At 34.5% G+C, this 26,544-nt stretch overlaps 4 protein-coding genes across 4 annotated transcripts; 2 read left to right on the top strand and 2 right to left on the bottom strand.

Moving 5' to 3' along the window:
* Positions 1–344: 344 nt before the first annotated feature.
* Positions 345–3,847, bottom strand: LOC113500008. The gene is made up of 2 exons (XM_026880650.1): positions 1,759–3,847; positions 345–1,639 (listed from the first exon to the last, which is right to left on the bottom strand). The coding sequence occupies exons 1-2, from the start codon at positions 1,951–1,953 to the stop codon at positions 440–442; spliced, it is 1,395 nt and encodes a 464-aa protein (XP_026736451.1). The 5' UTR covers positions 1,954–3,847; the 3' UTR covers positions 345–439.
* A 7,244-nt stretch (positions 3,848–11,091) lies between these two features.
* On the top strand, positions 11,092–17,263 carry LOC113500006. The gene is made up of 3 exons (XM_026880648.1): positions 11,092–11,463; positions 15,795–15,994; positions 16,500–17,263. Exons 1-3 carry the CDS (start codon positions 11,333–11,335, stop codon positions 16,904–16,906), a joined length of 738 nt encoding a protein of 245 aa, XP_026736449.1. The 5' UTR covers positions 11,092–11,332; the 3' UTR covers positions 16,907–17,263.
* On the bottom strand, positions 12,268–15,795 carry LOC113500004. The gene is made up of 2 exons (XM_026880647.1): positions 15,083–15,795; positions 12,268–14,790 (listed from the first exon to the last, which is right to left on the bottom strand). The coding sequence occupies exon 2, from the start codon at positions 14,787–14,789 to the stop codon at positions 12,432–12,434; it is 2,358 nt and encodes a 785-aa protein (XP_026736448.1). The 5' UTR covers position 14,790; positions 15,083–15,795; the 3' UTR covers positions 12,268–12,431.
* Positions 17,264–24,094: 6,831 nt separating the features above from the next.
* LOC113500007 (putative nuclease HARBI1) lies at positions 24,095–25,122 on the top strand. The gene is made up of 2 exons (XM_026880649.1): positions 24,095–24,225; positions 24,437–25,122. The coding sequence occupies exons 1-2, from the start codon at positions 24,111–24,113 to the stop codon at positions 25,021–25,023; spliced, it is 702 nt and encodes a 233-aa protein (XP_026736450.1). The 5' UTR covers positions 24,095–24,110; the 3' UTR covers positions 25,024–25,122.
* The last annotated feature ends 1,422 nt before the right edge of the window (positions 25,123–26,544 follow it).

Here is a 26,544-nt window from a genome sequence, read left to right as displayed (position 1 = left end):
CCTGCATTCTACAAAAGGTAAATAGTCAGAACAAAAAGGTTTGTTTGTTTAAAAATCAACTTTATTTATAATAATTTGTATATTATCATTAAAATATCACAATCAGTTTTCAAATCACAGAATGTAAAGTACAATAGTAAAAAATATAACAATCACAAAATTAACAATTTAAGCCATCATTTAAAAAAAAACATGGTACCTACTTAAATAATTTTTCATAGTTAGCAACAGCAACACAAGCAACAGCTTGTCGGAATAAAAAAAATTTGAAATACCTACTATAGTATTTAAATAATATTTCTACAAGTAAATATTTGAAGTACTTAGTAACTTAGATAATATAAAACAAGAAAAAAAAATCGGAAAAATAAAATGTGATTAAAAAATTGGAAAATGTTCAGATAAGTTTAGATTAAGAGTAGGTACTACCTGCACCTAATCATAATCTAAATTTTTCCAAGCAATGACCAACCGTAATTTGCTCTGCCAAAAGTTGGTTGGTTATATGTTCATACCATTTGTCTGCAGCAACGTCTTTGGGTAAACGTCGTTTTGAATTTGGCATATCGAAATTAACCTGATTAATCTTGATGCATTGTAAATTTGCATCGTCTTTTAACACTTTCAAAACTTGGTACAAGTTGGGATGACTCGGAAGACAACTATTCAGTTTTTTGTGCCATGCTTCGACAGCGTTGGTTGTGCGGTGGCGTTGATTATGAGCACACCAAATGTCTACAAAAGCTTCGTCTTCTAACCACTGTGTCACCATGTAGTCGTTGAATTCTTGTATTTCTTTTGAATCAGGACCGTCTTCCATTATATAGCACCAACCGTCTGAGATAAATTGTCGCGGTAGCAATGGTAGTAAAGCAGAGAGTGCCACATGTCTACGAAGTCGCTTTTGTTTAGTTAAATTTAACGATTTGGCTTTCTTCCATACATTATGGGTAAAATGAAAATAACACCCTTTTACTTCGACTGAGGGGAAGACTGTTGTTATTGCGTTCATTGCTGCCTTTTCAAAATCTGTCATGTATTTCACTGGTTTCCATTCTGGGATATGGTCTTTTATTACCCGAAAAAGAATTGTATAGGCTTCTTCGCTTTTTCTGTCAAGTAATGCGTACATAATAGGTACTATTCGCGTATGTTCTTCATCGCTCCCAAGATCACCATGGATGGTATAAAGTTGGACAAATGGTTTTGGACAGCTCTGGAAAGTCCCATCACTCAAAAAAAAATTTACATTTTTTATGTTTTTCAGAACTTCAGAGTGACCAAAAACAATTATTCTGATATTGGTAGACTCGTCATAGTAATCCGCTAAAACAAAATCTTTAAACTGCAATGGTATTGTTACTTCTTCGGGCTGTTTACATTGTATTTTTGAAACACCAGCTTCTTTATTTCTTGCGTAATACAATGTGGTTTTAATATTTTCGAATGTTGGAAGCGCTTTTAAGAGATTCATGCCTGAATCGTTAAATTCTGTCACAAGGTCATTATAAATTTTGGTTACTGGTGAAAAATTTGAGGATACAACTTTTTCTCGGCATTCATGTAGCTTTAGAGCTATTTCATTATTAATTTCATTGGGCTCGCATTGATGATTTGTTTCTTTTATGATCTTGTTTTCCTAAAATAACGATAAAATAAATTAGATCAATCTCAGGATTTTTAAAGAGCAGGATACCCACTGACCGCATAATTACCTACCTAAACCATCACACAGTAAAAACAAAAAAAAACACTTACCTTAATATTTATATATCCTTGGCATTTTTTGCGCCAATTAATGCATCTCCACGTTGAACATCCACTTTTATAATCTGTCTTCTTGGAGTATTGGTGACCGGCTCTCAACAAAACTATGCCACCATTCCTTTTTATAAATGTTAACTCTCCAGAGTTGTTGGCAGAAGTCGACGGCTGACTATTATCTTGTGACATTCTAAAAGCAATAAAGTTATAGTAATTTAATTCATCCTGTGCAATAGTCTTATATCTTAAAAGTCTGCTACGCTAACATCTAACTTATCAAAAATAACTAAAATTTCTCTTTTTTTTTTAAGCTTATTATACAGTATCGAGAAAAGTTATTTTGCAATAGGAGATGAAGTGGTCGCTTATGTGAAATTCTATTTACATTATAGTAATTAGGCACCATACGGCCGCCTAATTACTATAATATAAGCAATTGTTACTTATTTCATGTTAATGAATACTAAATAAAGAAAAAATAAAAGAAGGACATTCATGCACCTCTACACATACAAGGATAGTAAAAAAGTACTTACCTACTTATCTAGTTAACACACTTTATATAAAATTATATTTCTCGGCGATTGTTTTACAAAAAAGCAAAGTGAAGACACTAATACACAATTATACACAGAGATAACCCCTCACTCAGGGTAAATCGGAGTACTATGATTGAGCTAAATTACAAACATGTGAACCGAGTCATAAGCCATTTTTATCTGATCTCTCGCTCCCACTTATAGATATATCCGAACTCTCGCTTGCACTTCTAGTGTTGTGTGACAACAATAAATAAGGGATTTGTCGGTAGTCAATAACAGGTAATTAAGAGAAACGTTAAGGAAATAATGCATCCGAGCGGCATCCTTTTATCGATAACGAGCTGTGTGGCATTGTCACAACTATAATTATGAATAACTGCTAGAAATGCCCTCGGACACTCGTCGCTGATTGGTTGTGCCGCGCCACCACATTTCGCAGGTAAAAAAATGTTACCAAGGTTTCAAGGTCATATCCAGTAATGTCACTATTTCATCAATTTATTTAAAATAAGTTAGCAATATAAGTGGTAGAGCCTTAATTGCCAATATTGTTATATTTCACAGGTACCTTAATATAGGTACCTACTTATAATTAATTTAGTGATCTACCAACAAATAAAAACTTAGATATAGTTACATTTTGTTTCTGACTTGTAATTGGTAGGTGGATCCGTTAGGAATCGATTTTTAATATTTAATTCTGATCCTGCTTCAAGGGGGATCGGTTAGGAATAAAAAGTAATATTAAATAATACTGATCCTTCAGGAGGATCAGATGAAGGCGGATCCGTTCGAACTAACTCGTAAATAAGCAGGAGTTACTTACTTTTAATTTATTTCCGCATTCCTTGCACGAGCTGAATTTAGCACTTTCGTCATAATTAAAATATCTATGCACAGCGTTAGATATTCTACGAGGCATCTTCAAAAATTCACGTCACTCCAATTAAATACAAATGAATCCGTACCGACCCGAATGACAATTACCGGCGCAGTGATCTTTGTGCATGTCATGCACTTACCTACTTCATGCACTGCATGAAGTAGGTAAACAAACAATGCGAACTTGCGAAGCGTCGCTGTGCGGGCGGTGGTGATATCCTATATCTATTTCTTTCTATCATAGAAGTGCGTTAATTCTTGAAAGAGACAGTTGCACGGCGCGTGCGGCGAGCGGCATGTTTGTGTGTACGTGCGAGTGATTGCGACGCCGCGACCGCCACCAGTCGATGAATTATTTTGAACTTTATGCACATATACCTTTATTTTTCTGATTAGTAGTAACAGAAATGATTCGGTTAACAGATTTATTCCTATTATCCGATTTACGGCTGTGTTCATAAACTCACATATTTGTCGATTCTGTTAACCGAAATAATTACGTAACAGATAGTTTCTGTTAACCAATAAATGAAAAGGTTAATAACAGATACATTTCAGTTATTAACCCTAACCGTCCGTTCCCTGGTAACCGGTGCGATGTACCAATTAACTTATGTTTATTCCGTGTATTTATATTATGAATATCACTATTTTTGGAGTATAAGTGAAGGTTTTTTCGTATCAATAGTATATTATCTAAAATTCTCTTTAAACCGCTCCCTAAAAGAAACTCTAGAGCCTAGTTGGTAAATGGATTTGACAGCTCGCTTTTGTAAGACGAATATCGATTCGATATCTGCTGCCTTACCCCACAAAAGTATGCCATATCACATAACGCTGTGGAAATAGCTAAAATAAACAAGACGAGCTGTGTCCACGTCAGTAATCTGCCTAACTTTTCTAACCGCATAAGCCGCAGAGCTGAGTTTATTCGCTAGGTATGCAATATGCGCCGTCCATTTTAATTTTGCATCAACTGTAACGCCGAGAAAAACCGTTGACTCTACAGTCTCCAGCACTTCATTATTTATAATACAATATTTGGCCCAAGATTCTTAACATTAGGCATCGCGAAGTTAATACATTTGGTTTTTTTGGCATTCAAAACTAAATTACTAACTGAAAATCAATGTGTGACCCGAGTAAGTGCACTATTTACTTCGTTAAAGTTATTTCTGTTTCTGTTAACTTTAAATATTAAGGAAGTATCGTCTGCAAAGAGCACAACATCACATATGCCTTTTAAAAAGAAAGAACACCTGATTTCCAGTATTTGATACTACTATCATCTACTAGGTATATTCTGATTTGCTCGACTCGATCGATTTTTATATAGTATTACAGTAAGCATAAGATTGAATTATCTTGGTTTTCAATTTAGTTTTTCTAAGTGACTTCTACCTAGTCCTTGATAGGGGGTATCAATTACTGGAACACAAAATATCAAATACTAGTACAAAAGTAAAGCTGGTAATTTTTTCTTGCAGGTACTCATTAAACTGATAAATTTAGTAAAAAATGCCTCCAGTTAAAGGAAAAGTTAAGTGTAGTCAAATGTTAAGTTATTCCGAAGAGGATATGATGAAAGCATATAATGAGGTAAAGTCTGGGACTTAATATCCGCTGCATCAAAAAAATATAGTATTCCTTACAGCACTCTTTCTTATAAAGTGCATGGCAAAACCCCTCTTGAACGCCGTATGGGTCCAGTGTCATATTTATCTACAGAGCAGGAGAATGTCGTTGTTTTTTGGATCTTACAGATGGCTAAAGCTGGATTTCCCGTAACTGTGCAGCAGTTACAAGACAGTGTATGTAAATTAGTCACTGAATTAAATATCCAAACTCCCTTCAAAAATAATAGACCTGGAAGACACTGGTATGAGTCCTTTCAAAAAAGACACCCAGAAATTAGCCTAAGAACATCCCAAAATTTAACAGAACCCAGAGCTGCTGTCACTTATGAAAAATTAAGCAAATGGTTTACAAATATTTTGAAAAAAATTTAGAAGTTGTCATCCAAAATCCAAAAAGGGTGTTTAATTGTGATGAAACCGCTTTTTTTCTAAACCCCAAGGGTAACAAAGTACTGGCAGCAAAAGGCAATAAAACAGTTTATCATAAAGTGAATGCCGATGAAAAGGAGTGTCTTACAGTTCTTCTGACTGGAAATGCAGCGGGCGATTTACTACCTCTAGAGGTTTGGCTATTAGCGTACCAAAAAACTGGGGTATTGGACGTTCAGAAAATGGCTGGATGACGGGTGAAACATTTTTGAGTACATCGCAAATATTTTCAATCCATGGCTTATCGAGAACAATATCGAAAAGCCAACGATATTATTCATAGATGGACATACTTCACATTTGACGCTACAAACCAGTAAGTTTTGCTCTGAAAATGGTATAGTTCTAGTGGCATTGTATCCTAATGCCACACATTTAATACAACCCATGGATGTTTCTGTATTTAGAACTCTAAAATCAGCCTGGAAAACTGGTGTCTTAAATTGGCGCTTACAAAACATGGATAACCCTAGTACACTTTGCCCCACTTTTACAACAAGTTCTAGAGAAATCTTTAAAAAAATCCCTCTTTGAAAGTGGTTTCCGAAAATGTGGAATTTTGTCATGTCCATGGAATTTTGAGGCAGTACTTCAGCCAACGTTGAGAAATAATACTGTGTTAGAAGATCGAAACAGATGTCTTAAAGAAATGAGAGAGGGACTTGTTTTCATTGAAAATAATATTGGACAGGACAAACTTAAAACTTTTCGAAACACTAAAGAATGGAAAGGGGGAAATGGAAATGGGCAACGTCCACGATCAATCACTATTTGAATTTTGGAAGAACATCAAGAATAAATATGACAAACTTTTGCAATCAGAGTCAGGGTCTTCAAACCAAGGAGGTATTCTGACTGACGAAGAAGACAATTTAATTGATGACAACAATAAAGAGATTTCTAGTATTGCAGAGCTAAATTCAGAAGCTTTAGGGGCTTCAGAAGACTTAATAACACCTTCCCTTCTCCCAACTCACAACTTTTTGAACGCTTTGGAAGTGACAGAGGTTTTGAAAAATTTAGATGTAATCGGAAAAGACTAAGCAACACCAGTAAATGAACAAACAACTGAAGTGATTGTTAATCTACAGCCATCTGTCCTTACGACTCCTGTCATCCAGTCTACTCTTCCCTTAAGTCCTACACAACCAATAGCATCAACAAGCACTGCAAAACCTATCATTCCTACACCATTTAAAAAGTCTTTGTTTTGGCCAAAAGAAAAGGAAAATAACAAAAAGAAGAGGAAAACTGAGAAAATACCCGCAGTAATCACATCAGAAAAGTGGCAAGAGTACCATGAAAATAAAGAGAAAAAAAAGCTTGAACAACTTGAACAGATTAGGGCTGAGGAAGGAAAAAGCTAGAAAGAGAAGAGGCTAAACAAAAAAGATAAAGGCCGTCCAAAAAAGACAGAAAGAAAAAAAGAATTGACTTCTATAAAGAAAGTTACAAGGACATTGTTTGATTCGAGTAGCGAATCTGAATGTGAAACATGGAAGCCTTCTGGTGGTAGTACTGATGATCTCAATAGCGACGCTACTGATAATTTGACTATTTTTTAAGTTTTTCTGTTTGTTTCGAGTTGAAGTTAAATATTTTAATAAAAAACTGTTAAATTTACGTGATTTTAAGAAGTTTTGTGAAATTATTTTCTGCTAGTACTTAATGTTTTTTTTTAAGCTGATTTTGTTTTTTTTTAAGATTATACCTCTCAAGTACTAGGTCACTAGTTGGAAAAACTCATAGTCAATTACTGAGACAATCGAAAAATTGCCTATCAATTACTGGTACATTTTTAGCCTTCTCATAAAATATATATATTAAAAATAAGAACACTTATTTTCTTTACTTAAGTTCAATGTAAGTGAGATAAAAGACTGATTAATATCTGTACTTACTCAACATATTGTACCATAAATAAAAAAATATATATTAGAGAAAACGTATTTTTTTCCACTATCAACTACTGGTACATTTACCTTAGGAATTAAACAAATGCAAAGAATGATCAAAAGAATCTGTGAAAGTTGTATAGTATGTATAAAGAACAAATCAAGAGGACAACATAAATATGGATGGATGTCCCACTTAGGTCCTGCTACAAAACCTTTTGAGATATGTTCCATTGATACCATTGGAGGCTTTGGGGGTTCGAGGTCAACTAAAGGATACATGCACCTGCTATCAGATCATTTCACTAGGTATGCATATATTTTGACATCAAGTACACAAAATGCAAATGATTTCATCAAACTAGTGAAAAACTGTGCAGAAGCTGACAACATTGGTATGATTCTCTCAGACCAATACCCTGGTATCAATTCTAGAGAACTCAAAAGATTTTTGGATGAAAAGAATATTCCAATAATTTTTACTGCAGTGTTTTAAACGAAAGACTAAACCAAACGTTGGTCAATAAAATCAGATGCAAGATAAACGAAAATGATACGAAAAAAGCATGGACAACTATAGCACAAAATTGTGTAAAATATTATAACGAAACAGTACACACTGTCACTGGATATGCTCCAAAGTATTTACTAAACGGCACGGATGCTACGATTTTACCAAATGAATTGAAACTTGAAAAGACCGAATATGATTTGATACAAGACAGGGAAAAAGAACTGGAAAATACAATCAGATCACATAATTACAACAAGACAGTTTACGATAAAAATCGAAGACATGCAGACTTCAAAGTTGGTGATGCTGTTTTTGTGGACAACGGAAACAAACTGAATAGAAAAAAGCTCGATGAATTGAGATTCGGACCTTACTAAATCGTTGAAAAAATATTAAACTTAATTTACAGGATAAAGGATAAACACTGGCCTTAAGAAATGAGAGTAAAACTTTTTCCACATCTCGAAATTAACGCCAGCCTCTGCGCTTGAAAAACCATGAAAAGTATGAGTAGTCATATCGTTTCATCTTCTCTGGGAGGGGGAGATGTAAAGAAAAATATTCAAATAATAAAATCAAATATTATCTATAAATAGAATAGACACTGTTTTATTAATCTGATAGATTAGACACTGTTTTATTAATCTGTGGTATGATTTATCTTGTCTATGAATCGTTTAGCTGTCATGAGAAAACTTATTGAAATTAATTTTGTTCGTTACATTGAATACTAACAGTAATTGTGATTTGGGAATCGACATTGTGATTAATAGCATTAAATGTCGTTTCTTTACTTTCAGGTGAGATTTTGTTACAAATACTTACCTTTGTTTACATGTATCAGATGTGTATACCTAGATTAAACAATAAATACTTTACTTTCAGAGAAACTCAATTTTGTTTAATTTGTTGTGTCGTCCAAGTCACCATATCTTATATAGTTATGAAATAAGTGCTCGTGTAGTTTATTAGAAAATGGCGTCGCACTCAAATTATTTAATTAAGCTCAAAGGACGCGAAAATTACGCAGACTGGTGTTTCGCGACGGAAACTTTTCTTGTGTTAGAAGGCACGCTTGGAATTATCAAACCAGAAGCAGGCCAACCAGCGATTTCTGCAGCCGAAGATGCTCAAACCCATGCTAAATTGATTTTAACAATAGATCCCTCTATCTATGTGCACATCAAAATAGTTATACAAAGAAATTATGGGATAAACTTAAATCCTTATATGACGATTCGGGATTTACTAGAAGAATAAGTATACTATTGAGAAATCTCATATCAGATGGAATCTTTTGACGAAGGACCTTATTTACACCATAAATAATAGCCAAAAAATTGTAAAATGGGAATACTTCCAAATGATATACGCTGCCGACAAGTCTTACGGAGAGCTTTGACTTTTAGACAAAATAACAGAGGAGCATGTCAACCCAGAAAAAAAAAAAAAATGCGGGTGAAACACGCGACACAAATTTTCAGCCACAGTATGGCTGTTGTGGCTGAGCATTTAACAGCCCGAGGAGCTCTCTCGGAAGATTGTCGGCAGATCACTTCATTATTAGACAATTTATTTGACACGCTAAATGGAAGCACACTGACAATTTCGCCAAATGGCAAAATTTATTAAGGGCCTGTAATCTTGTCATCTGTCATCGCCTCATCATCACTTATGGAAAAAAGCGAAAGAAGTTTTAAAAACTGTAAAATTTATTAAAAAAGTTAATGTTGCTGATAGAATCCACAAAGCCGAAACTACTGTACCATCAGTTACAATTTTTTTTAAAACAATTGAAGGCATGGAGGCTCTTTGGGAATTATTGTCTGGTAAATATAAATTGGATGCCATGTTGACCAGAAATTACAATCAGGACTCATGAGAGAATTTCTTCGGGAACATCAGCAGTTATGGGGCAAGAAATGTAGCACCGAACTCCGTCGCATTTGAGGGGGCATATAAAGCACTCATGTTAAACAACTACAGCACGCCGCACTCAAGAGGGGCTAGACTGCGAAGAAGACGTGAATGAGTGTCTCCAAACGTTAGAATTTTTTATAAAGGAAAAAATCGAAGCCCTTGAATCCCCTGATCTTTCCGAGGAACAAGAAATAAATTTGCCTTGAACAACCTATCGAAGCAGATTCTGGCCAAAGAAACTATGTTTGTGGCTGGGTCCTGAAAAAATGTTTAACTAACCTTATAAAAAAATGTCAACAATGCAGAAAAAATGTATTGGACAACAGAGCATCCAATGAAAAAAATACATTTATAAAAGCAAAAGAATACCAAAACAAAAAGTGGCTTTGCTATCCTAATGAGGAAATAGAAAAATATTTTGAGGAAATATAAGCCATAGCCGTGTCATTCCTAAAGAGCAACATGTCCAGAAAAAATATAAAGCATGACATTATTGCGTTTGTTGATATTTGTATTTATAAATTTGTCTTTTAAATGTACAATTCATAACGAGAATTTGAAAAAGTGTTTTTTAAACACATCTATAAATGTTTTAATATATAGTTGGTATAGATCGGTGAATCAGATTTTAAGCGGTAAAATTACATATAATGGTGATGACGAGACAAAACTTGCTGCCCAATCATATTTTAATGAAATAAAAAAAATAAAAAATGAAAACTAAAAGATCTTTTATTTATTTTACTCAGTGATGAGTTGATGAACTATTGTCTCAATGGTGTTATAGTGTGCCTTACAAGAAAGTAATAAAATAACGGCTACTTCCCATTTGGTAAACTTCCCATTTCGTAAACCTCAAACTGTACCTACTAAAAAGTTGCGTTTGGTAAACATTATACATTTCATACATTTAATCCCATATGGTAAACTTTGTTAGTATTGTTATTTTTGTACGGTACAGTCAGTGTCAAATTAGTATTAAATTAGAGATGTATATATTTTTAAATGCTTCAGTCTTGAGATAGTATCTCGACCATCAAAAATGTTAACAGAATACTTACAGTCCCTCAATTACTCAGATACGGAAAAATTGCTAGAAATATTACAATAAACTGTTTAGCTTAGAAATTATAATAATAAGTACAGGTAATGTAATTAAATAATTCAGGACAGCTTGTCCTGCTTAGTCTTTTATAATACAATTAAGTGATAGAATTACATTAAAATATCCATCAATCATTTTTCTGCACTGGTAACCCGAAACACAGGTTTAAAACAAACCTAGTTCGGGTGTCCCTATATTATCTTTAGACCATCCTTCTCGTATATTATTATGTTTTGGTGTAGATTAACTCAACTCCTATGATTATGACTATTAAGATATTTTTACTGGTTTTACATCCGAGTCATTTGTATTCGTACATGTATTTAAGTAATGTGAACTATGTTTTTAATTAATATATTTTTAATTTTTATTGCTTTGGAATTACGCTTAAACCAAAAAAAATCCGCATAATATCTTTTTAATTAAAAAAATAAATTATTAAAAGTACAAAAAACGAGCGGGAAATTCAAAGTAATTGAAACGCAACGCTATTGGTCATATCGAATGTGACGTAAAAGTCTATAATAACAGTGTGAACTGATATAGCATTTGCTGTGTTTTTGTAATCGAATTAAGTTTATTGTGGTTTCTATACATATTTGGAGTTATATTGCATTGTTTTGTAAGAATAAACTCGTAGGAAAATGACTGATACCGGTTTTGTGAAGGCACAATCAGATAATCTCCCCAAAATTGATGTGTTCATGATGTCAACATTTTTTGCATCTAATCCCGATTTTACGTCTGCTGAAATCAAAGGAGTGAAAGCTACAAGGTAATTATATATTTGATTTAATGTATGATATATCTTTTACGACTTTTCTGTAACAATTTATACATATACAGAGAACATAACCTAAAAGGTAAATAAGAGAAAATATCGAATGTTTGCATATTACTTACATTGAAGCATTGAATACAGTCGAGTTATTGATCATAATATCTGTGGCCCTAGTGAAAAAGGATTTAAGTCTAAAACTACAACTTTACAGGAGAGGCAAAAAACACACGGCGCGCTCAAATTGCGTGTTTGTCCTCGTGTGACATTTAAACCGCCAGCAAAAGTAATACATGTGATGTTTTTTATAGGTAAACAGAGTATGTTCTTTATTATTATTGAGTTATTTTTTATGTAAAGTTAATAGTTTTTAAGATAATGACTTATACCCTCCACAAAATAAATTCCTCGAGGGTATAAAATAACTTATACCCCTTTACACATAAGTAAATTGAGAATTCGCTTATGTGAAAAGGAATACGCATTTGAATAAATTTTATGATAACCAAGTAATTTAATGAAATATTTAATAGCTCATTTTAACAGAAAATAGTGTTTAGCTGTGTACTTTAAGTCAATTTAAAAAAAAAATGAAAATTTTGAAAAAAATAATCTTGGCGTCTTTTTCACAAATATTTTATACGTGGCGTGTGGTACATGTAGACTTATATGAACTATTTTGTGCTACTTAAACCCATATTTTAATGGAAATAAAACAAGCGGAATACAAAATTATATTTATTACATAAGATTTTTTTAAAAAATTCTTGCGTATTTGAACAATATAAAAAAAAAAGAGAAACTCACAAATTAATCAGCAGAAAAATCACAAATTGAGCTGAAAAAAAAATCCTGAAAATGTATAAATCTCTTCTTTTAGTAAAGTAGGTACCTAATCAAAGGATCATTTACAATGTTTAAACTATAGGAACAGTTAAAAAAAACATACTAAGAAACTAAAAAAATTAGAAAATGTCATCTTCACTGTCATCATTTAGAAGAGGATGCTGATCTTTGTTATCATCACTTAATAAATTAGTATAAAAAGATCTGACACTGGGGTTTATAAGTGGGAGAAGACTAAGCAAGTCTTGTTTTTTCTCATTAGAAATTGCAATCGGCCCATCGTATGATTTGGGTATACATTCGGTTTCAAAAACACTTGGAAGCGGTGACTTTCCTCGTTTTCTTTGCAAATTCACTGCGTTCCATTCATCTTCGCCATGCATTTTGTAATGAAATTGAGCAAATTCTCCTTTTTTATACTTAAAAGCTGCACACTCAGATAATTTAAACTTCTTCTTATTTTCATCAATTTTCTTTTGTTGCAGTGGCCCTTTTAGATAACTCGCAAAATCTAGAAATAATTCAGAATGCATTTCTACAACAGTAAATGGTTTCTTTTTACTACATGTTCGGACAAGTTGATACCAATCCCGCGGATGATGAATGTCCATTTGAGTTTTTTTCTTTGCCTTTTCAATTAACGCATGATCCACGTCACAATCCATGTGTGTATGGCCTGGTACTAAAAAATTATGCGTTATGGTTTCTAAATTTGTATTATTCCGCATAGCTAACAGGAACATGCAAACAACGTGAATATTTTTATTTTGGCCAGAACAGGAGTCAGAATAAAATACAAGATGCTTTATGTCATCAGGTACGCAGTTCATTATGTAATAAAACAAACAGGAAGCTACTTGATTTGCCCCTCTACCACCAATTCCTTCATGCCACATAAAACAATATACCTTATTAGAGGTACAGTCCCTCAAAGTCAAATTAAAAGTCCATAATGGACGTTTGTAAAATGCAGCACCAGATTTAAGGTATGGTGTTGGCAAGCATTGCTGTAAGTCAAATGACAAGACTACTGTATCCTTTTTTGTAATTGAAAGCGCCCGATCTTGAGACTTTTGGTCATAAATAGTTTCTGCTCTACGTTGGTGCTCTATCAAAACCTTTTCATTTTCTTCTCTCTCCTCACCTTCACTATATTTTATTTTCGTACCTAAAGTATCGCATTTCACACACATATCAACATAAGGCGCCTTAAAAGATAGATTTTGGGCTCTGAAAACCCATGAGTAGATGGTGATTGATACTGGATTTTCGTGCATCTCACAGTAAGCCTTGTACATGTCCTTAATAGTTAAATGGGGTGGCAAAAACTTTTTGTTTGTCTTCGATCGCCCATAATGACTTTCGTAAAGAGGGAATGACAAAATTTGAGCTTTAACATCTTCAAGCCTTTCGTCATCAATTTTAAAGACACTGGGTTTTTTCCCTCTAGACGATTTATTTATAATCAAACCACCGCTTAGTTTTAATTTATCCGTCACAGTTTGGACAAACTTGGGCGTTTCATCGAATGTTTTTAAAAAACAACCCTTACAAATGCGATGACACTCTAAATCCAACTTCAGGAAAAACTCGTTGGAATAATTCCTATTTTTGATTGTAGGCGCCATTTTTTGTGTTTTTTTTTCTTTTAACGTTATAAGGTTACTTATGAACAGTACACGCCTATCATAGTCACCTAAACTCCAATAACGATCAAAGATTTTTTTTCTTAACGCTTCAGGAATTCTTTCAGCACATTTCATCCTACAAGTTTCCAAACTTTTCATGTTTCTTTCTTTAACAGGTTTTCCGTTTTTTGTCTGGTAACTTTTTCCAAGATTTCTTTTCTTTTTTCTATTTTCTCTATCTTCTCTTCTTTCTTTTGTACTTTTCCTAGGTTTACGTTTTCGACCCTGTATAACACCTTCTCTATCCCAAAATGAAGTATTATTGCTCTCGTCTGAGCCTGACTGAGGAATAATAACATTGCGTCTTCCTTTTGCACGCCTATTCCGTATTGAACAATCCGAGTCACTTGTATCGGGTGTATTTGGTATATAGTCATCACTACTTTCACCAGAATAATCGAAATCAGGGCATGGCAGCTTATCAACTAATAGAGAAACAATATCAAGACATATGAGATATATTTCGTCGGAATCAGTAAATATTATATTGTCATCTTTGTCGGGGTTCGGCCTTGAGGAAAAATTTTGGGAACATCCAGGCATAGGAGAACATACTTTTGAACTGATTGGTGAAACGTTTTTTAAATATTCATATATTGGGGCATAATCCGTAGAACATCCTGGCTTTGGAGAGTTATCCTTCGACGATCCTGGCTTTGGAGATTGATTCTCGGTAAACAGAAAACAAGTAGGTACAGGTTCTTCAATTAAGCAATCCACGTCATTAACCATTTCCAGTTCTCGATGAACAAGATCTATCATTCGGTTAATTCTACCTCTACCAGCCATCCTAAAAAGAAAATAACTAAATTAAATAAAAATGTACATAAACTATGTATTTAACCTACTTCATGAATCATCTATTAAAAACGCATCAAAATCCGTTGCGTATTTTTAAAGATTTATACCTACTATGTACAAATTTCCATATACATAGCGTTCCTTAATACATTCTTGTAACCTAATTATTAAAAAGTATAAAAAGGTAAGTGTAAAAAGGTACAATTAGACTGGAACCTGTTAAAGTATACATTCACTACGACATAAATTACAAAAAATATGTGTAAAACGATCTAACTTACTCGCGTTACTGCAGCGCGTCGACACAGGTTCTGCTCAGTAGGATGCGCGAGCGACTGACGGGGCGCGGGCGCTATGCGCTCCCCACTCACCCGCACCACTCCTCCGCAGCGACGAGTTATATCGTTTCTTACGTAAAATGAAAGCTATTCGTAGGATACAACTAGAATTGTATTATATTACATTTATTAATTTCACAATAACATAATGTGAATACTGATCTCAAAAGAGTTATACTAGATTTTTGACATTTATTTTGGTGAAAACAAATTGATGTCGAGTAATATCATTACTCACTAAGCCATTTAATAAGGACCATCTCTTGTTGTATTGGTAAACACCAATTTGATAAAAATGTAGGTAGTTTATGTTAATTTAGATTAAAAAACACAATTTTATTTTTTTATTTTTCAGTTTAAAACAATACAAAAGTACTTGAATCCAAATTATGTAGTTTTGTTTGTATTAGTTAAACCCATGTGCACCAAATAACTTCTTTGTTTTTAGAGATAGCTTAGATCCGTTTACACCAAATGATAGAGCATTTCTTTCTGATCAATTTGGTATATTTAACTTATTTTCGACAAAATCGGACTTGTACCCCTTTTCACTAGGGCCACAGATATATGATCAAATTCATATTCACGAAATATTTTATTAAATTAATTAAATAAGATCCCTTCCCATTGTAATAATATTTATTGCTTTTTATAGATCCGGACGAGAATCATATGGTGACTCAGCCATTGGATATGTTCAAGTTAAACGGGAGGGTGATATAATATGTATTGTGAAAGCGCGAATAACCCCTGAACACAACGTCCGCCAGAAGTGTTACACTGTAACAGCTACCTGTAATGAGGCTGAAGAAACTGTCATGTCTGTGCTGTGTGAAGACTGTGCAGCACATAAAGGTAGATAATAGCAATACAAAAGTGTCTTTACTATCAATTTTTAAGTGTCTGAGCGGGGAATAGTATATTATGCAACTAGTGAATAAAAGATGGATTTAAAGCGAGGGGCATAAATGAATCACGAGCAAGTGAAGGATTCTAATGACCGTAGGTAGTGATTCATGATGATTGAACAACGAGCGAAGCGAGTGATTCAAAAGTTAGAATCCTGAGCGTTGCATACTATACTTTATACCGTGACTACGAGAAAAAGAAATATTTAAGCTAAAATAGACATTTTCATAAGGAGTTTGTATCGAGTATTTGCGAAAGGAGGTTGTATAGCATTGAGATGGAGGTCGAATATATTGGTGTGTTCTAAATTCAAACACCAAAACAGTGATTAAAAGAGCTTTTTATTCACTGTTTTCAGTGATTAAAAGTAGCTTTTTAGAGGGGCAATAGTATAAAAATATTTTCTTTAATTTTTATTTGGCTGTGATGAATTGGTCTTTTTCTTTTTCAGGAGGCTGTAAACATGCCATAGCCTTTTTGGCTTGGCTACATAGGCGTAGTGAAGACCCTCCATCCACTAGTGTTGATTGCTACTGGAAAAAGTCTAAGTTGTCCTCAGTGGGTCCAAGTCTTAAGTTTATTAAGGCAAAGGATATTTGTAATGCAACAAAGACACAGCCAAACCCTGCATCAACACAGACTTCACAAGAATCCTTTTTCAGTATTGTAAAAACATATAGTAAGAAAGTTGGTGACACAGAGAATCAACTCATGAAATATTACAAAGAACCAAGCAATTCAGAAAAGTTATCAATTCATTATTTAGTAAGTATAACGCAGAATAAACCGAAAACTGCCGAAGAGTTTATTGAATTTTGCAAGCAGAGAAGCTGCACTTGCAACTTCAGAACAAAGTGAGTGCCCTTTATGGTATGAGTTGCGATATGCAAGGATCACTGCATCAAAAGCACATGAGGCTGCACACTGCAAGGTGTTGGATGGAGCTTTAACCGAAGCCATCATGGGAGCATCAAAACTAAAAGACACAGATGCCATGAAAAGAGGAAGAATGTTAGAAAGTGAAGTCAAATTAGAGGTAGAAAAAAATAATAAAAAAAATAAACAAATGTGGGATTATATTGGATCCACTACATCCCATTATGGGTGCATCACCTGATGGGGAAACTGCTGATTATAGCATTGAAATTAAATGCCCTTCATCAGAAAAATCTATGAATCAATACATTGGAAAAAATAACACAATAGCAGTAAAATTCATGGCACAGGTTCAGTTACAGATGCATTTCTCCAATAAAACTAAAGCACTATTGTTAAGCACCGAGCTGAAGAACTGCACTGATAAATTAAAACAACACTGTTTGGTCTGCGAGAGAGTCATTTATTGAAAATGCTTCAAAATACATATGTCAACTCATGTAACGAAACCATAGCGCGATCTAATTCGACGTCAATGCCATCTATCGCGCTATGGTTTAACTAATTACTATTATAATACATTTTGCTCTTGAACATACCGCCCACCAAGGACATTATTGACGGAATGTCCTTCTTAAGTACAATAACGATGAACTTATGGGATGGTATTTTGAACTTAAAATACATGAACTTAACATGTAGACCTTAAATATTAATAATATAACTAAACACAACTAAAGCTAAATAAAAATCCCTTTTTTGTCTAAACATACATAAAAATATTGTAAATAAAATGGACTAAATATGTAACATTAAACCGTAACTGGTAAAACGCATAACTTTGACGTTGGTCTTTTGATGGTCGAGAATTTAGTCCGCACTGAGACTACACGTGTGACATTATCATCACCTGGGTGCTTTTGTACAACACGACCTAATAGCCAGCGACTTGGCGGTAAGTCGTCTTCTTTAATTAATACGATGTCTCCTATATTGGGCTCCGGAACTTGAGAAGACCATTTGTATCTATTCATAAGGTTCGACAAATAGTCTTGTGACCAGCGTTTCCAGAATGTCTATAACATCCTTTGAACGAATTGCCACCTAGTCAAGTAACTTACATCTGAACTATTATAATTTTTGTCAGGTAGATTCACTATAGGTTCTCCGATAAGGAAATGTCCTGGGGTTAAAGGCAAGGGCTCACAAGGATCTAACTTTCTAAGCGATGAATAGTTTTTGAATATAATGTGTTCTGGACCGACAGTTGTGTGTACTTTTATCGTTTGTTCTAAGTCTATATTTAAATCTTTTGGCCTTTTGTACTCAATAATATTATTTTTTAGAAATGAAGGTCCAGAAAACCATAATTCATTATTAACTAATAAACTAGGTAGCATTCCCCTAGAAGCGCAGTCTTTAGGGTTCTCTTTGGTTGAGACGTGAAACCATTGAGATGAGCTCATTGTGTCCAATATTTCAGAGGTCCGATTCGCTACAAAGGTTTTCCACCTGCTAGGATGGCTGTTAAGCCATGATAGCACCACTGTAGAATCGGTCCATGCTGTTATCTTCACTTCTGAAATATTGAGTACTTGTGCGGTTTCTATCAAAAGCTTTGATAGCAGTACTGCACCATATAACTCTAAGCGTGGAATGCTTATTTGCTTAATGGGGGCTACTCGAGTTTTTGCAATCAACAACTCAACTTGAATTTTACCTGTAGAATCGATAATTCTCAAGTAAACTACGGCTGAATACGCAGCTTTGGAGGCGTCACTAAACCCGTGCAGTTCCCGATCGTCAGTCGAACTTGTACCAAGCCACCGAGGTATCCGTATTTTATTTTTTTCAGAAGCATTAAACACAACACGTACCTTCGTCGTGGTTTTATCTTCTCTAATAACCGCGTGATGTGGTAAGTAAACCGCTTCATTCATTTTATTATCGTTTTTTATAGCTCTTAAATGTCCTAATTGTAAATACTCATTAATTACTTCTGTATACCTTTGTTTTAAATTTATGTTCTTATTTAATCTTTTTTCTAACGATTTGAATCTTATTTTAGCTATTTCACGAGAACCTCCGGCCTTACATGCAGGATTATCATCGCGGAACGGTAAGTGTACTATATATCTTCCTGTATCATCTCGCTTAGTAGTTTTACTATATAATTCTTCGCATTTTTGCTCTTCTGGACTTAAGATTTTCTTTGTACTAGTTTGCTCTTCTATCTCCCAAAACTTTTTCAGGAGTTGATCTTCGTTGAACTGTGCATAATGTACGTTTATATTTTTAATGTGCTGCCTTGACCTATCAATATCCGAACTGACAACACCGGAAAGGACCCACCCTAAAGTGGTGTTGTGTGCCATAAGAGCACCAGACGGACTCTTAATTATGCCTTCCTTGACGATGTAACCATGAACATCTGCACCCAATAATATGTCTATTTTATTGGGTGTGTTGAACTTAGGATCTGCCAAACACAGACCGTTGATGTCAATCCAATCAAATGAACTTGGTTGAATACATCGCTCAGGTAAGTATGATGTGATCTTACTCAAGACGTACGCATTTATCTTAAGTTGAAAATCAACATGGACTGTTGATTTGATTGTAAACTGTACCATGTGCTTCGCAATGATTGATTGATTATTGCCTAAACCTGAAACAAGACCTTGAACTGGAATTTTCTTATCAGGATAATATATTATTATAAAATCCGGCTCGAAGGACCAAATGTTAAGCACCGAGCTGAAGAACTGCACTGATAAATTAAAACAACACTGTTTGGTCTGCGAGAGAGTCATTTATTGAAAATGCTTCAAAATACATATGTCAACTCATGTAACGAAACCATAGCGCGATCTAATTCGACGTCAATGCCATCTATCGCGCTATGGTTTAACTAATTACTATTATAATACATTTTGCTCTTGAACAACTATTTTGTGTAGCACAAAGTGATTTTGAAGAATCAAAGAAAGTACATATAATAGAAGTACACTATGATAAGGAGTTTTGTGAAAACTTGATAGAAAAATGTACTTTATTTTGGTGTAAGGCAATTTTTCCTTTGTTATTTAAATAGGACAAACTCAAATAAAAACAAAATTAATTAAATCTGTTTTTTTATTAAAACATCCTGAATATTAATCAAACCACAAGCTATGATTATAACTTCATCTATAATAGGGATTAAGCTATGGTCAACACATGCATGAGGCAGTAACATGTGAAATTCCCTTAATCTATTTATAACTCGTTCTATATGAATCCTTAATTATCGATCATTAATTCACTATTCAGTGACACACCATTTTTACCCATGCAAGAGGCGTCAAATACCACCCTAACTTTGCTAGTTGTCTTATCCTCTCTTACAACCGCATGGTGCGGCAAATATACTACATCCTTTCGATTGACTTGTTCTGGTGGAATAATTTCCATATGACCCAGATCAAGATACTCGTTTATTACGTCTGAATATTGCCTTTTTAACTCCAAATTTTGAGCTACCCGTTTTTCTAAACTAAAAAATCTACGTAATGCGATATCCTTTGTATGACCATGTACGCAGTTTGGTGTAGCTTCTTTAAAAGGCAATCTGACAATATAACGGCCTGATGAATCTCTTCGTGTTGTTTTCTTATAAAATACTTCACATTCCTTTTCTTCTGCCGTAAAATGTCTTGTCGGCACTGACATTTCCTCTAGCTCCCAAAATCTCTTAAGAAGATAATTTGGATCCCTTTCTAACGTTAGATAGTTGAGGCTTGTGCTTTCTTCATTAATATTCTTACTCGGAATTTCGCCAGACAATATCCACCCCAATTCTGTATTTTGTGCTATAAGAGAATCCGGGGGACCCTTACTAAGTCCCTGTTTGAGGACTTTGCTATACACCGAGGAACTTATCAGCATGTCTATTTTTCCTGGTGTATTCCAATTTGGGTCTGCTAGGTTGTATTGTTTAAGTTCAGCCCACAATGGAAACATTATTTTTTGTGAAGGAAGAACTGAGGTTAACTTCTTCTGAACGTAAGCTTTGACTGTTATAGTAAAGTTGGGGTTGTACATTGATTGCAATTTTACGTATACAATATATTTTGAGGTCAATGCACAACCTGCTTCATCTTCTCCTAACCTTAGTGCATAGTTATAACCCTTGTATTTTTTCAGTCCCAGGAGCTGTACTGCTGACTCCGTGATGTACGAGGCTTGGGAACATTGGTCTAGCAACGAGCGCAGAGTTGTCTCTGTGCCCGTGTTGGATTTAACCTTTACTAAGGCCGTGGGTAACAAATCTTGACTGCTAACAGTAGCAGCGCAATTTGTTGCCGTGCTAGTGGTCTCACTTTGGTTGCTATCAACTGATTGCTTGGTTTCTTCTTTATGGTGAGTTGATATTGTCACGTCTTTAGAATGGAGTAAAGAGTGATGCTTGCGTTTACATACTCTACATCTGGAAGGTGAATGACAGGCATATACCGCGTGGCCTGGACCGAGACAATTAAAACATAATCCTTTGGATTGGACGAAATTACGACGTGTGGTGACATCTTCGCTCCAATTTTTTTACAATTACCAAGTTTATGATCAGAATTACAAAACACACAAGATATAGCAGCAACATGCAGAGTTTTTACAGGAACATTTTTGGAGACATTAGTTTTAGATCCTTTGTTATCTAGAAATTCTAGGGAGCGAAAACGTTGCTCTAAAAACTTTTTAAATTGATCTAATGTGGGTAAATCTTCTGAGACTTCACAGATCTTCGCTTCCCATAATTTCCAGGATTCTGAATCCAATTTCAAACATAAAAGATGTATGACAATAATATCCCACGAATCCAAATTCTTGAGTGCATTCAAACAATCGTTGCTTGTATCCAGTAATTCCCTAAGAGAAGTTGCTGACTCTAACGTAATATTTTTCTGACTTAAGAATCTCTTTAAAATACAATTTGCCATATGTTTTTTATTGTTATAACGATTGTTTAACTGCTCCCAACATATCTTGTAATTAACGTTGCTAATAGGTACATTTCTCAATAGTTGATCAGCCTCCCCAGACAAGTGACTTTTCAGGTACTGCAATCGCTGTACGTCGTCCAACGACTGGTTGTTATGTATTAACGATAAAAATAAGTCACGGAAGCTGACCCACTCGGAATATTGTCCCGAAAATATTGGTAGGGTAATTTTAGGTAGCTTTACATTACAAGTTTTATTATTAGATTTATCATCCGGACTTGACTGTGGTACACTTTGTGTTATGTTTATTTTTTCAAGTTTAACAATTAATTCTTTTAATTCTGTTTTATAGTCTAAATAAAGATCCTCTGTTGACTCATAAACTTCTGACGGACGTACAATACTGTGATTTGTTATACTCAACATCCTTAACTTCACTTAGAATTTTGCGGTGGGTTTCAGTGAACGAAGCCCACTGAGTTTCCAAACTTTCTAACCTTACTTCTACATAAGTTTTCGTAAGGCGATCTTTTGGTGACTTCTTATAATTAGCTTTGGCTCGTGTTATAGTTTTTTGTACCTCTAATTGCAGTTTATAATAGGATTCCATATTGTTAATATTCAATCAAACTATACAACAGTAAAAAGTCCACCGAAGTTTTGTTGTAGCAATATATTCTAAGTGTCGTAATAGATTATTAAAATGTTACAAGTCCAATGTTTTGAATTTGCTAAGTCACTGAAAATTATCGTTGAAGTCTTTTAAATTGAAACACTTGTAAAAATTTGGGCATGGATTCCCTGTCACTTCACTTTTTCACTATTTTTTCTAAGTCCTAATTCACTGACTTTAAAATTTTCTATGTCCACAAATCACTTGCAAAATTTCTAAGTTAATTATCTCTTGAGAAGAAGGTTCAAACTAGTAAATCAAAGTACTCACAGTTGTCCAGGCACTGTGAGTACTGGTTGTGTGTCCGGTGTCGTCGCCCCCGGCTGCTTACTCGGCTCGTACCCGACGCTCGCCGCTCGGCCACAGCTCAGCACAGCTTCGCTCCGCTGGTCTCCCGCAGGCTGCTGCCACTGGTGCCTCATAGATTTAGAAGTTGGGAATATTATTTTGTTGAATTTTGATTAAGCTAGCCCTAAGAAGCTATGTCTGTTTCTAAAGACTAATAATTAAGAATACCTATAATGGATGTGTATCAAGACTGAATTATTTCATAAAGATGATTATTTCTAGTATATCTACAAAGTTTCATTTAAATATGCCCGATGTCTTTTTTAATTGACAAACAGACTACAGATAATTTAGGCAATACTGCCCAATGTCATTTTAAATGGACAAAAGATATCGACGTTTTTTTTTTCAAAAATCAGCATAGTGTACTATAACCCGAACAAATAAAAATAAAATATATTTCGTGTATAACTCGAAAAAGTAATCGGAAGTACTTCTGGGCACTAGAATTTATTTTGTCCATTAAGGCCCACTTGCGCCAGGTTGGGTTATATTAATTAACTTAGAGTTAGCGTCCACGCTAGAGTTAAATCATAATTTCGTCTTGTGCCACTCAGAGTTAGTAGGTAACTCAAAGTTAATTTTTTAAATTATTAACCCAGCTATGTTGGAGGCTTACGTCACTAATTCCGGGTTAGTAACGTCAAAATTATTTCTTTGAGGTTATGTTCGTTTGTTGGAAGTTTTATTAAAACAAGATTACAATTATGATAAATGAAATGTTTTCTGATGATGACGAAGAAATTATCGAATACATTAGTTCGGACTTTTTTAATAGAACATTTGCAGAACGGTCTGATTATTTTAACATACAAAGAGACAGAGCTTTTCATAGAAGATTTCGACTAGAGAAAGAAAGCGTCTTCTTTTTATTAAATAAAATTAAAAGTAGATTGCAGTACGCAAATGAAAATAAGAAGTAAGTACCTATCTATATTTATTACGTTTTGACTTGTGGATTTCATTGTTAAGTAATACATTGTATTATTTGCATTAATTTGATTTTATTTTTACAGCCAAGCTGTCTCGCCTATGAATCAGTTATTGTGCACATTACGGTTTTACGCCACTGGAAGTCAATTACTAACCTAGTGGAGATGTAATTGGAGTGCATGAGTCAACTGCATGCAGAATAATACATAAGGTCACTGATGCTATAGCACGGTTATATCCACAATTTATATCCATGCCCATCACTGAAGATGAACAAAGGCAGGCTGCATTAAAATTTTATGACATTGCCCGATTTCCACGAATTATTGGGGCAATAGATTGCACTCATGTGCGAATGAAGTCACCAGGTTTGTAAATCCATCTCTATTTTATTCATACAAGTATTCTGCAAGTAAATAAAATAATATGTCTGCCTGAGTGTTCTGTGTAAGCTTCAGAAGCGCTGGATGGATTTTGATTAAGTTTTGTATAAGTATGGGGGACAGAGTAGTTTAGATCTGCTAGTTGATTACTAAAGTACTGTCAGTAGGTTTCTTTACATGGGTATGTTTGTTTCAGGAGGAGAAACTGCAGAGATATACAGAAATAGAAAGGGATATTTTTCTATTAATATGCAAGCAATATGTTCTGCTGATTTAATGTTCAATGATGTCGTTGCACGATGGCATGGATCTGCCCATGATTCCCACATCTGGGACAATTGTAATCAACGGCGACATTTTCTACAGGGTACTTATCGAAATTACTGTTTACTTGGTGACAGTGGATATGCTCAAACCACATTTATGATGACTCCATTTGCAACAGTGAGTTCTGCAAATCAGTCTTTATATAATGAGTCACAAATACGGACCAGAAATACTATTGAACGTACTTTTGGAATATGGAAAAGAAGGTTCCCTATTATGTCAAGAGGTATTCAAGTACATTTAAGCAGGATACCTGGGATTATAATTGCTACTTGTGTGCTTCATAATATTGCACGACTTCAAAATGACCCAGAACCACCCACTGATCCAGAATACTCGCCCATATTTGATATTGATGATGGACTTGAACTATCAATGAGTGGCAGCTCTGTCAGAAGTACATTGGGACACCAGGCTCGCCAAGTTTTGGTAGAAGAATATTTTGGTAGATTATAAATCTATTGTTTTAAAATATTTTACATAAGTTTAATGGGTACAGTCAGCACCAAAAGTCGATGAACAGAATCAACTTGACAAAACACCTGTTCACAATAAAATGCCATAAGTTATACAACACAACTAGGAAACAAAATAGCCTGTATACCAGAAATTTACAAAAGTCGTTAAACACGAGTATTTCAAAAGTATCTGTGCACTAGTATTCCTAAAGTCGCTGTACACCATCAATCCAAATGTCGCTGAACATCATTGTATCAAAAGTCACTAAACAGCAAATTTCACCTGACTAAACTAACTACTACTAAATATAGAAACTGCTGATATTATTATAGAACAAAGTGTTGGGTCTGAATAAAAGTATAATTAAAAACGTAATCATTTATTTATTAATAGCACAATCAAAAATTCAAATGAAAATATTTTAGATATTATAATATAAATCTTAACGCAAAATCAAAAATTTTAATATATAAATAATAATTAATAGCGGGTATGGCCTCAATTCGCGTCTATTACTGCCTGGAGACGTTCGCGCATATTACCTACCATATTTTTACAAATATTTTGGCCCCTAAATCTCTCCCAAATTTCTGTTGCATGAGCTATTATATTTTGTCGGGTGCGGAGTGTATCGGGATCCCATGCTTGCACCATAAGAGCCCACAAATTTTCTATGGGGTTGAGGTCCGGGCTCTTCGGCGGGAATGGAATCTCCATAATTTGCTCAGTGTTTTCATGAAACCGTACTCGGCATACACGTGCTTTATGAATTGGACAGTTATCGTGAACGAATTTTATTGGCCTCTCTTCTGGCAACATAACTTGTGTCGTCGGCAACAAAACATCGTTCAAAATATCTATATAGCCCGCGCTATTTAATCGACCTCCTATCTCGATTAGTTCTCCAGGGCCACCAGAGCACATCCAACCCCAAAACCCAACAGATATTCTGCCACTGGCACGGTTATCGATTATATTACGTTCTGCATATCGAGTATTATTTATGCGCCAGAGCGACATACGACCATTTTCGGTAGAATGAAATGTTTTTTCATCCGAAAATATGACATTTGTAAAATCATAATTCAAAAATCTTTGCGCAAATTCGAGTCTTTGCAATTTGTGTCTTGCTGTTAACATGATTTTTTGGCTGGTACTCGGTGATGAATACCTGCTTCGTGCAGTCGGCGCCTTACTGTATTAAGGGACAAGTTATTATTGATGGCTATTACATCAGTACGAGTGAAACCGTTATTTCTGAAAGCGTTAATAATTGTTTGGTCTTGTTGGCGAGATGTTTTTCTAGGTCTTCCTGTTTTTTTGAAACTCCCTTATGTGACCATCGTCATCCCAACGCCTTAACCAAAGATATACGGGTGGTGCGCTGAAACAATGTTTAGCTATGATTAGACATAAACATATATTTCTTTCTTGCAATGATGCGACTGAGTACTTATCGGGTAAGTAATAGATGCACCCACACTTATCAATATGTGCTTGAATTTTACCAAATGATTG

This window comes from Trichoplusia ni, chromosome 13, assembly GCF_003590095.1.
Source record: "Trichoplusia ni isolate ovarian cell line Hi5 chromosome 13, tn1, whole genome shotgun sequence".
Classification (NCBI taxonomy): domain Eukaryota; kingdom Metazoa; phylum Arthropoda; class Insecta; order Lepidoptera; family Noctuidae; genus Trichoplusia; species Trichoplusia ni.
Note: the sequence above shows the minus strand (reverse complement) of the source record. Positions and strands in the feature narration are given on the sequence as shown.

Coding starts and splice junctions, on each gene's coding strand:
- LOC113500006 (XM_026880648.1), top strand. CDS start 11,333: ATGACTGATACCGGTTTTGTGAAGGCACAATCAGATAATCTCCCCAAA. Junction 11,464..15,794: donor AAAGGAGTGAAAGCTACAAG/GTAATTATATAT, acceptor TGCTTTTTATAG/ATCCGGACGAGAATCATATG. Junction 15,995..16,499: donor AGACTGTGCAGCACATAAAG/GTAGATAATAGC, acceptor TTTCTTTTTCAG/GAGGCTGTAAACATGCCATA.
- LOC113500008 (XM_026880650.1), bottom strand. CDS start 1,953: ATGTCACAAGATAATAGTCAGCCGTCGACTTCTGCCAACAACTCTGGA. Junction 1,640..1,758: donor AAGGATATATAAATATTAAG/GTAAGTGTTTTT, acceptor TCGTTATTTTAG/GAAAACAAGATCATAAAAGA.
- LOC113500004 (XM_026880647.1), bottom strand. CDS start 14,789: ATGGCTGGTAGAGGTAGAATTAACCGAATGATAGATCTTGTTCATCGA.
- LOC113500007 (XM_026880649.1), top strand. CDS start 24,111: ATGCCCATCACTGAAGATGAACAAAGGCAGGCTGCATTAAAATTTTAT. Junction 24,226..24,436: donor TGTGCGAATGAAGTCACCAG/GTTTGTAAATCC, acceptor TGTTTGTTTCAG/GAGGAGAAACTGCAGAGATA.